This window comes from Puntigrus tetrazona, chromosome 14 (genome assembly GCF_018831695.1).
Source record: "Puntigrus tetrazona isolate hp1 chromosome 14, ASM1883169v1, whole genome shotgun sequence".
NCBI lineage: Eukaryota > Metazoa > Chordata > Actinopteri > Cypriniformes > Cyprinidae > Puntigrus > Puntigrus tetrazona.
This window is the reverse complement of record NC_056712.1, coordinates 22,223,357-22,235,553: the sequence shown is the minus strand read 5'-3', so window position 1 is coordinate 22,235,553 and position 12,197 is coordinate 22,223,357. Positions and strand designations below refer to the sequence as shown.

The 12,197-nt window shown below is 36.9% G+C and overlaps 1 protein-coding gene across 2 annotated transcripts in view; it reads left to right on the top strand.

Annotated features, from left to right (window-relative positions):
* The window catches only part of pdgfc (platelet derived growth factor c), a 42,193-nt gene that overhangs the window by 19,284 nt on the left and 10,712 nt on the right, over nt 1–12,197 (top strand). For both annotated transcript variants that reach the window (XM_043258122.1, XM_043258123.1), the window contains 2 exons: nt 4,427–4,622; nt 11,601–11,781. In XM_043258122.1, coding sequence (XP_043114057.1) covers nt 4,427–4,622; nt 11,601–11,781 — 377 coding nt within the window. The remainder of the gene's footprint in view (nt 1–4,426; nt 4,623–11,600; nt 11,782–12,197) is intronic.

The following is a 12,197-nucleotide window of genomic DNA, read 5'->3' as shown; positions in this document are numbered from 1 at the left end:
ATAGAGAATGTTAATACATCCAAGGTTGTGCTAAATGTATTGGTTCTTTTTAATGAGTGTGAATATAAATTGAATTTGCCCTGCACCTCAGGAAGTTAAATTTGAAATGAATCGACAGGAAAATGAGTTTTAATGAACTGGAATTAAGTGCATTCACACATGAGGGTTTTGCAACAAGATAAGCAATTAAATGATCAAGTAGTCTGATAAATTGTGTGTGTGTGTGTGTGTGTGTGTGTGTATATAATATATTAAAGAAAACACATAGATAAAGCTTATAAAAGGGGTTTTACTGCCAAAGAAGAACATTTTGGGTTCTCAAAGAACCTTTTATTGAGGATTTCTGTTTTGCACTGTAATAGAATATTTTATGCTACATAAAGGATTGTACACCCAAAAATTACAATTCTGTCAGTACCCACCCTCATGTCGTTTCAAACCTTTTTGATGCATTCCAAGAGCTCTCTGATCTTCCCATGGACAGCAACATGATCACGGTTCAGAAACATAGCAAGGAAATCATTAAAATAATCCATGTGACATCAGTAGTTCAATTGTAATTTTACAAAGACATGAGAATACTTTTTGTGAATACTTTTGAGAATACTATATATTTGAGTATACAAAGTTTCCTTCACATCACTATGTACCCCCATTTTGCAGAGTATGAATTATTAAATCACAAAGTATATATATGGAGGATGTGTGTGATTATTTCTATCTATCTATCTATCTATCTATCTATCTATCTATCTATCTATCTATCTATCTATCTATCTATATATATATATATATATATATATATATATATATATATATATATATATATATATATATATATATATATATATATATATATATATATATATATATATATATATATATATATACTTACTATACAATATCGCACACACATCCTCCCACCACACTCAAACACAATTCAGCACACACACATGTTATGTTATATTATTTGTTCTGAAGATGAACAAAGGCCTTGAAACTACATAAGGGTAAATAACTAATGCTAGAATTGTCATGTTCGGCTGAGCTATCCCTTTAACGGAATCCTAGTTGCCAATGAAGAACCTTTTATATGTCACCCAGATGATTCATTTAATTGAAATTAAATTGGTGGTATTCATTTAATTTTAAATGAGGTAGAGCTCTAACTCATGTTCCAAATAATTTCCAGTAAGACATCAACTACATCTGCTCTTGTTGCATTAGCTTTTTGAGAACAGGAATGTACCGTATACCTCTTTCCAAGAACTTGTAACAGCTTACAATCATAGGCTTCAATAAGAGAAGGCCTGTCTTAATGCCAGAAACCTAAGAGAATTATAAACATTAATACAAAGCTTGACAAGAAACTGTCAGTCAGTTGGGCAAATGCTGTAACATGCTGTGGAAAAGACCCTTTCTTTCTCATTTTAACGGACTTCAAAGACCTTGGCATCTGCAGCCGACTCCTGATCTGTTTATATAACTGAGTCCATAAAGGGTTTAGGCTTGTGCTGCAAACAGATCTGAGGTGTTCAACACTGTTCCACCGGCCTCGGGCTCTTTTGTTTGGATAAGTTTCACACAAAATGCTCCTCAACTCTGGAGAGCATGAGTGATCTTGCTTTACCTCCCTAACATTGACAATGTGTCTATTCTACACGGGCAATAGTTTGCAGGCCATGCCAAGTTTCTGTGTGCCGAGGGTTTTTTTTTTTTTTTTTTTTTTTTGGAGGGTGCTTTTTCGGATGTTCACAAACTTTGTCTGTTCAAAAGACAAAGTACTTGTGTATTGTCTTTCACATCTCCTCCCCAGAGTGCAATTAATCACAACATGAGAAAAAGACATCAAAGCAGTCGCTGTCATGTTTACAGAGAGAAATTATATCAGTCGTCTTTTCCTTTTTTTCCCACAAATTTTTCCTCCTGCCTATTATAAACAAGTCACACAGAGTCAAACATATTGAATTTTGATGTTCTAAACAGATTCTTTTTTTCTTTTTTCTTTTTTAATCTCTTTCTCTCTGCTCTTTCCTTCAGTTACGGATGTCAGAGTGATCAGATTTCTATCTCTTGTGGTTGCGGACACACCTCAGGGGTTAAAGCTTTTCCCCAGAACTTTCCGAAACCCCAGTGGTTCAGTCATTTCTCTTCCAGTGACTCCTGAAACATCACTCAACATTAACTGCTGCCTGCGATGGGATCTGTCGTCCAGATCATGGAGGGAATAAATAAGTCATTCGCCAATCCTAATACAAAAAAAAGTAAACTCTGTCATTTACTCATCCTAATTTTGTTTCTAGAATATATTTACAGAAGACAGAATATATTTGAGCGTTTTTGTCCATTATAGTGAAAGTGAAACCTGTTTTGGACTCCCATTGTGCTAACAAGATATTTAGTACTTGCTTGAAAGGAAGCAATGACTCATTTTTGGTAGCGTATCATTCGTTATAGTGTATTGATTTCAGCAGATACAGCACAGGAAAATGCTGTCTGCTTTGTTACTTTTGAAGGTGAATAGTTCCATTGTTATGTAATCCAGATAGACCAGAAAGAGCATTTGAGATCTTGTACCATCACTGTAACTGATCAAGATACCTATTGACACTCTGGCTTCACAACTTGAGTGAGCTCTGTGTGTGTGTGTGTGTGTTCAGGGAGTGATGTGTGAAAGAAAATCTCTGCGCATTTCCCTTGGGTGGGCTGTGAATGTGACAGGCCTGTAAAAACCAGCACTGGTGTTGCATTTCAACAGCTGTCTGTTTGCATCAAACATCTTTTCTGAACCTAGTACACAACAGGATAAGAAGGATTTCAATCCTCTTGCAGAATTCAATAACATTTTATTGGACAGGAAACAAGCATCCCTTTCTAAGAATTGTTTCTACCTAGTTTGGAGCAGTACTTTCAGGCTGGTTCTTTATTAGTTCTCTTTGCGGTGATGTAACTGTTGTGAAATGTTGGCTCGAGTGCATCGGCACATGTAGAAAGAGTTGTAAGCGTTTCTTACCCCACTTAACCCTGGCTCAATGTCCTTTTAAACCCCAGGTGAAGGCTGTTTTTTAACAGGATAGCCAGTGATTCACACTTCTGTTGACATGGCAATAGGTTATGAAACCTGAGTGCTAAAATTATACACTGTGAAGTTAAACGAACAGGCAACCAATCATAACGGCTCAGTGGTTACCTTGTTAAATATTCATACACTTTGTATATTCACACAAAAACAGTTTCTGCATCTACAGACTTGACCAATGCAGATGTGCACTGTGACATTTCTACCGATAGATAATGTTGTACTTGTCCAATCTGTTTTTTTGTCCAATGTTTTTAATCTTATATATATGCAAAAAAAGCATATTAACTTCACAAATCTCAAATCCTGTCTTTCGAAGATTAATTACTAACCCACAATAACACTGTGAAATTTGGATTAAGTGTTGGAATAGTGACCTTTGGTTAACCATTTCAATGGAAAGGACTGTTGAAAGTCAGCAGTGTATTGTCATTTTCCCTTAATTCCTGGCAAAGTTGTAGGTAAAAGGTGCTTTTATTTTTATTTTTTTTCCTCTGGGGAGAAACAGCTCTGTAAATCTTGTCATAACAGAGTAGCAAGTAAATCAGTGTGTAATAATTTGTGAACTTTAAACGACTAAACCCTTGGCATACCTTACCTCAGTCATGCTGCTAAACCAAGCTCAAGATGACTTCCTCGGCCTTGGATTCTCTGAACTGTTAAACTATCAGAGCTCTTAAAGATACAATTGATTGTAGCCGAACAGTCTGTCCTACTAGCCTTCAAGTTTCCTGCGCCTAAACAATGTTTTTCGACATTAGCTTTAATTCTTATCTTACTGCTCCAACTAGGATTGGCTACACCAGCTGTAGTGTCATTATAAATAAAACTTTATAGCGACTGATTGATTGTTCTTATCTAGATCTATAATGGAAAACTATTATGATGAAGCAACATCAAAGCACAATATTGCTTTGATACACAGGGGTTCATTAAGCGTATGCTGTGTTGGCAAATGGTAGGACATCATTCTGCTGGTTTTATGGTATTGACAAGGCAAAATCATTTCCGAGGTTTCCTTTTATCGCTTCCTTAATGTGATTATCAGGTTTGCAGTCAATCAATGCTCGATAAAAACCAGAAGTCTTGTGTTTGGTTCATCGTTTCTTTGCGTGATCAGTTATTTAGTATTCACATGGTGCCCTGTATAATCCATATTATTTGGGTTTTAATGTGATGCAGTAAGAAGCTAAATCCGGTTTGCTGTTAATTTGCATTAAGGAAAAAAAAAAAGGCAAGAACTATTCGCAAATGACTACAATGTGTTCTTTCTCCACTCTGATGAGTTATGCAGGTTCAGAATGTTTTAATAAACCTCTTTTTTTCCTCCCTCTCTCTGTTCTGTAGGAGTGCATGAGTCTCAACACGAAAAGGTCCTCAGTGTCACTGGGGATGGAACCATTCAGAGTCCTGACTTCCCCAACACTTATCCCCGGAATACAGTTATAGTGTGGCGGCTGGTGGCAGTCACAGAAAGTTCCAGGATCCAGCTGACCTTTGATCCTCGCTTCGGCCTGGAGGACGCTGAGGATGGCATTTGCAAGTAAGAGATCCTGACCTTTTGGTCACTGGCTGGACCTCACATGCACATTAGAGAAAGACAATATATTAACACGTGTAATGTAGAAGGCAGACAAGTTTTAGAAATCAAAATACATGCAGGCATATCTATATATCTCCTAATTTAATTGTGTGCAAAAAATACAATACTTTAATACATACTTTTTATTGGTCTGTTTACCAACATTGGCAGATGTGGATCATTTTGCTGTTAAGGGGGGAGGAAGATTACCACTTCATGACTTTAATTTCTTTCTTTTTTTTTTTTTATGTAATTTATTTATTCTTTATTTTTAAATGGTTCCTCGTGGCTATGGCTTTCTACTACAAGCCAAAGCTGCAAGTTTGATTTAAACTGGTGGGTTGCAATATAGAATCAAGGCTGGACCGAAACTGTATAGTGAGGAGGAGATTTAGAAGATTTGAGAGCTTGAAAAATTCCTGAGTGTTTCCTTTCAGGCGCTCAAATATTTTCTTGGTGTTACGCGACAAATCAGCACTACTAAACAAGCAGCATCAGGCATCCATTGCACTCTCTTGACAGGGTCAGACGTAAGATAAAGCACCCATATACAATGCAGCAGTATAAGCGTATGCGGAGAAGGAGGGGGAATTACAGTGGAGATGTATGTGCTTGTTGTGACCGAGTCCATTTTTAAAGATTTAGAGTCGAAAGCAGGCCATTTGGGAGATTGGCTGTGCTGCAAGAAGGCTGATGAATAATGAAAAGCCCACCCCTAGAGTGATTATGTTCAGTTATATATTTATTTTTTCCATGACTGATACGATGACATAAAGAACAGCCCTTTCTACTTTGTGCATATTTAGTTCTTAGTCTCCTATGTAACTCCATAGCATCTGTTTGAGATTCTGGAGACGCGTATGATCACAGACATACACTCACACACAGTGTAGGTCACACACAGCCCAGCCAGCCAATCCACATTAAAGACCCTTTCAATTACAGGCTAGCTTTCCTTCCTTCCTTCCTTCCAGGCCTCTGTCCATGCCTCTGTTTTGCTGTATAGTGCAATCGATTGCAGACGTGCACATCTGTGCATTTCTGCTTCCCAGAATCTAGATGATGACCTTCCCATAGCTGGTGGTTTCATGCGGAAAAAATGTTTATAGACCTCCAGAATTATTGATAAATAATGTTTTTCTAGCATATTCTGTCTGAAATAATGCCCTGTTGACTAGGACACATTACATGTGAAAGGCTCTTTGTTGTCTGCAAGCCTTATATGTGACAGTGTTCTTACAGTAAATCAGTGTAGTTTTATTTCTTGTCAATAATCAATTACATAATGTGCTTTCATACACGTTTGTTAGCAAGCAGCTGGAGCCTTGCCAGTTGTGTGTAGCACCTCCTAGTGGTTTCATGTTAACCGCATATGAAGGTTTCTTTTTTTTTTTGGTAAATACAGTAGATCACCAAAAAAATTAAATTAGTTGAAAATGTACTCATTTTAGATGGCCTGAGGGCTTTTTTTGGTTGGATATTCGGAGAAATTTAGCGTTACATAACTTGCTCACCAACGCATTGTTTAAAGTGAATGGGTGCCGTGACACTCAAGAGTTCAAACAGTTGATAAAAAACATTGTGTTGATGTGATATAGCAAATATAGTCAAATTTGAATGCTTTTTTGCTGTCTTTTGTTAATCTCATAAATTAGCATATTAAGTGATGTCGAAAGAAAAACACTAGGTTTTACACTGATTTAAATATTCTCATGAATGTGTGAGAGCTAAACGGCATTTATTATTTTTGAGGTTGGCTCTCAAGTGCAAATACGCTTTATTCATACAGATAAGTGAACATAATAGGACAGAACCCTTTCCTAGTCTCCAACAATGATGCTATAAATCTGTGCTTGCTTGTCCACTTTGTTTAAATCACAGGCTGTGGCCTTGAGGAGCAAGTGTAGGGTTGGGGTTTCTGCAATGAGTTGGAGTGTATTTGACCTGGAAAGTGTGTGTGTGTGTGTGGGATTGTGTTGTGTGGGTTGTGTACCTAGCAGCCATGCAGTGATGGGGGTCTGTATGATTACAATTAATCATTATTTAAAGTTGTTATTATTATGCAAGTGATACAAGCAATCACTCTCAACGTATGTTATTATTTATATATGTGTGTGTGTGTGTGTGTGTGTGTGTGTGTGTGTATTAGTATTCCCACATATTGAAAAGCAGTAAAATAATTAATAGACAGTTGATGAAGAAAAAGTCCCTTCTGTTTGGATCGATTCAAAGCAACTGGGCTGGAATAAAATGTAATAAAGCTGCGTGCTGAATCCTATCACACTGCCTCCAGCAAAGCCCAGCCCAGAGCCAACGGGCCACTACAGACAACTCTCATCATCCTGTGTGTTTGTTCAGACCGATAAGAAAACTGGGCCAGATTCTCTGTGCTTGTTAAAAAAATGTTAGTGTTGCTTCTGTGTTTGCTGGAAGGCCGAAGGGTGTTGAAAGGGAACAAAAGAAATAATAATCACTCGTCACAACTATTAAGAACTGTGATCAACAATACATCACTTAATGGCTAGAAGTATTTGTCATTAAGGTTTAATGTGATATATAATATGTGTTTCCATTGTTTACTGAAGTTTTCTAATGAAAAAGCATGCTATTATTGTGAAGAACACAATTTAATTTAAATCTTGGGTTCAGTAAAATGTATAATAATAATAATTGTGTGTGTGTGTGTGTGTGTGTGTATATATATATATATATATATATATATATATATATATATATATATATATATATATATATATATATATATATATATATAATATAATATAATTATTTTTATTTTTTATTATGAAAACTTTTATATAGCAAGCATTCATTAAATTGATCAAAATACTGTTTCATACTGTTGCATAAAATTTTGGTTTTAAAGAAATGCTTTTCTTTTAACTTTTATATTCATTTAAAAAAAGTTTTCCAAAATATTTTCAACATGTATAATAAGAAATGTTTCTTGAGCAGCATGTTGAAGTGATTTCTGAAGGATCAGGTCACACTGAAGTTTCTGAAGAGTAATGCTGGCTGAAAATTCAGCTTTGATCTCGATAAATATCGATTTTCTAATATATTTTTAAATTGTAAATATATTGTATTAATGTCCTTTGGCAAAATCTATAGCACTATTTTTCTAATATGATTACTTGACATCTTTTGCATTCATTTAATAACTGAGAGAATGATTAAGCTTATGAAGTGGAGTTGGTTTGTAATGCTAGGAGCTGGAATCTCATTATGTGGCTTTCAAGCATTCTGTTTAAACATTCTGGTGTTAAAGGGATTCAAGACGATCCAGTGTTTGTTTTCTGATGCTGTGCCATATTTTCTAAAATATATCTGCGACGCTTCTGTCCTACTTTAGCTTCTGTAGAGTGAATGTATGCATGTAAACCTGGTAATAGTGAAATCACATTACATTATTGATGAGCCATCTGCCTCGAGTGTCACTGGGATGAGGCGAACCCCTCTGCTTTGTGGTTTTCTGAGGTAGACCAGAAACACAGAGTGAAACATGGATAGTGTGTTGTATTCATTAGCTAATGTGTGAAGTTGACTTAACGTTTAATTTTGGTTAAGTGCACATTGTCGTTTAACTTTGTGGGCACAAAATATTTTATTGACCTTCAGTGTATAGCAGCCGGCCCTTACTGGTTTTCTTTTTACGCCTACAAGTATCCGTCTACACAGGTTCATAAGAGAGCTTTCAACCTTCAGGCCTTTTTTCCTATGTATTGGCTTAATGGAAATCAAACCTGGATGTGTTGAAAGTCAGGGGCTCAATGTCCTTTTAACCAGCAAGTGTGTCTTTTTCTTTTTTTTAGTGCAGTGCGTAATGGCCTGTTTTAATTCAATGTGGTTGTAAAATTTAGTGTCAGGCTGGTCAGCCTTTTAAACAAAAACCCGAAAAAGCTAAAACTGTTGTGCCGGCACGTGAAACTATTCCTGTCCAATCAAATGATTAGTACCAGGCTTTGGCTGCAGCCACTAAAACTTCATTGCAGGAGCATTGAGGCCATGCAGGCAGGAGTAACACAACCTCAACGCTGCTGGGGTTTTTTTCTATTCTTTATTAAAAAAAATGCTCAGGCCACTGTGTTCAGTCCAAGTTGCATCAAAGACTGTAATTTAGGGCCTGAAAGAAGGCCATGAGAGACATAAGGGGTGATTTCACTTAAGTTGCGCCACTTCAGCATGTGGTGCTTTAATGCAAAAATGTGCAATACAGTTTAACTAGATGCAAGTATACATTCCTATTTTTTTCTGTTTTAAAATATTAAAGTGTGTTAGCAAACTCAGTTCTGTTTTTGTATTGCATAAATCCCTTTAGTAAATACAGGTCCTAAAACAATTACGTTATAGACAATTTATATAAATTTTATTTCAAAAGTGGTTTTTCAACATGATTTTGCTATATGGATGTAATGAAAATTGACTGTACAACCAGTTAAATCTGTTCAGTTTGTTGTTGGTGGTTTTATTTATTTATTTATTTATTTTTTGCAGAGAACTTAATTTTATATAATTTGATTAAGTGAGATTTCCCTGAAGCAGGTGGAGTGCAAAACAATTCTTCAGTTGCTGAGTGCTGATTTGGGATACCTGAGTAGTCCCAGAATCTAATATGTTTTTAGCCGTCATAATAATAGATAGATTTAGCTCTCATGTTCTCTGCGGACCACAGCGCGCCATAAAGGTGATTGAGATAATACATTTAGCCGTGCTTCGGCTCGTAGCTTATTCAGTTCATTAAATGCTTGTGAGAATGGATTTCTAGGTCACGGCTATTGTAGCTTATGAAAAACCTAATGCGTTAGCATATTAGCTTGAGATCAAATACAGATAAATATAATTTATGAGCTTACATGTCTGTAGCCCTTCTTTAATCTTATTCACTCTTCACTTTCTCCCAAGCGTTTTAGCTCCGTTTTTCTCTCAGTATCCCTCTCTCTACTTTTCCCATCTTTCCTCACTGCCTTTGTTTGAATGTCTGTGTTTAATAGTGTGTCTGTAAATAGCTTCATTGCCATAGCTCCTTGTGGAGCCCCTCAAAGCATTAGATCTACACTCAGATGCCCTGTAGCCGTTAGCCTTCCCTCACACCAAATGATAGGGGACAGCGATGAATTAACTCTGTAGTTGTGACAAAACAGCGTTAACTTCCCCTCAGATCATCTCAAGCTAGCCGTTTCCCGCATCCAGGCATGTGACAGGAGCTGATGGCCAACAGGAAGGGCATGGTACTGGATTTGTGGCAACTGCGATGAGGCACACTTAGCATCAGGTGCGCATTGTCACACGCTGCTGGCGGGACTGATGTCATGCCTCTCCTCTGGGTTCTTGTCATGATCCTTCTGATAGGGGCTACATCCGAAAGCTTAGGGCAGGCATGCAAAAAAATCAGTTGCCTATCAGCTAGTGCCTTTGCAAGCAGCATTTGTGCATGAAGATAGTTTAGACTAGGTTTTATATCTTAATAAATACCAATAGATTTGGTGATAACTAAGTGAGTACTGTTTTCGTACTAAAAAAAAATTAACAAAATGTGGAAAATGTACAAAATATACATGTACATACCAAATGTTAACCTTACTTTTAGGTGAAAATGTCATCTATACTGTCATTCCGGTGTAATAATCAACAAACTATGCAACCGTATGATGGTTGTAGCAGGCGCAATGGTATTACGCAGCATTGATTACTATTATTACGCTAAAATGAGAGTATAGTTCATAGTAATATCAGCCTAGAAAGTTTTAGTACACTCACTATAGAACAGTCAAGTTTTAAATGGGGAAAAATATCAAAACTCTTTAGTCATTTTGGAGCATGATGCTAACTGTCTAATCAGATTCAGCAATCTATGCTAAGCTACAGCTAAAATGATCTATGGTAAGATACAGCAAAAAATATTTAAAGTGTGTTGTGGCCGGGTGTGGTCACCCACAAAAGTGCACTCAAACAGCAGTGAACAGGCAATGCTGCAACACCTAGCGAGCAGTTGGGGGTTTGATGTCGTACTCTGGGGTCTCAGGAGTCGTGCTGTTGAGGGTGGAGAGAGCGCTGGACATTCACTTCCCACACCTACAATCCCTGCCGCACCTGAGTCTCGAATACATGACCTTTGGGTTACAGGTCTGACTCTCTGTCCATTAGGCCACAACTGCCCCAAAGGTGGGTTCGTCTGGGATTTAAACCCGAGACCTCACGTACCCTAAGCAGGAATCATACCATAGACTAACGAGCCATGGAGGGTGCTTTGTTTTGCTGCTGCCAGACCCTGAGATCAGCTGAATGGATTTAAAAAAAAAAAACTGTAAAGGTAAACTTTAACTCTGGGGGAGTTGGAAAAGTTTGCTTTTATATTAATAATTTCCCAAAAAATTATAAAATAAAAAAAAAAAAAAAAAAAGCTGCATTTGTTTGAAAAATAAATCTTTTATATAATTTTAAATGTCACTGATTAGTTTAATGCATACTTTCTGCATACATGTACATGTACATCTCACTGACCCTGAACTTTTGAACGATAGTGTAGATGACTTTGCCTAATCCAATCCAAACTAGACGGCACTAAATGCAAATGTAAACAGTATTCAACTTGTTTTGACATCCAATCATTTAAACCATATTCGTAAAAGCTCCTCTGGATTGTTTTACATCAACAACCAATGACATGTATCCAAATGACTGTTGATATGGGGTCCGTTATAAAACAATTAGTTTTCTGTGTGTTTTACTCTTCGTAATTGTTTGTTTCCACAAAATCAGAGATCCTTTTTTTTCTTGAAATTCACTCATAAAAGGCCACAAGTGCCGATCTGTTTTGCTCAACCGCTTATGATGAGATCACTGAAGCTGAATGTAAACAGGACTTGAATACTAGTGATTTATGAATCTCTTGTAATAAAACTGTGTGCCTTCCTTTTGTAGGTATGATTATGTGGAGGTGGAGGAACCTGTTGGAGGCTTGGTGTTGGGGCGCTGGTGTGGCTCAGGGACGGTTCCGGGGCCCCAGGTGTCCAAGGGGAACCAGATCCTGATCCGCTTCGCCTCAGATGAATATTTTCCCTTGAACCCAGGATTCTGCATCCGCTACTCTTTGCTTCAGCAGGTATGAAATGACTCATGCACCGTGTTTTTCCTTATGTAAGGCTTATGCAACATTTACTGAGAGGGCTGGTTGTGTTTTTGCTGAAAACGTTTTGTTAATCCCTAATGGCCATGTACATATTATTTCCCCACCTGATGAACTTTAAATACACAGTGTGTAAAATATGTTTATGAAAAAGTGAGATTTGCTGAATATAGAAATTTAAAAAGTGATACTGTATGTACTTTTATGATCAAAAAAAAAAAAGAAATCTTGAAAACTTAAACATACTCCCATTTTATTACAATGTATCTGTTGCTGTAATCACCATCCCTTCCTCTGAAATGACCTGGCAACCTTAAATGGCACTTACTAAGTTGGAAATTTCAAGTTATAATCATATTTCTACCTCAGAGACCTTCTCCTCAATGTTTCAC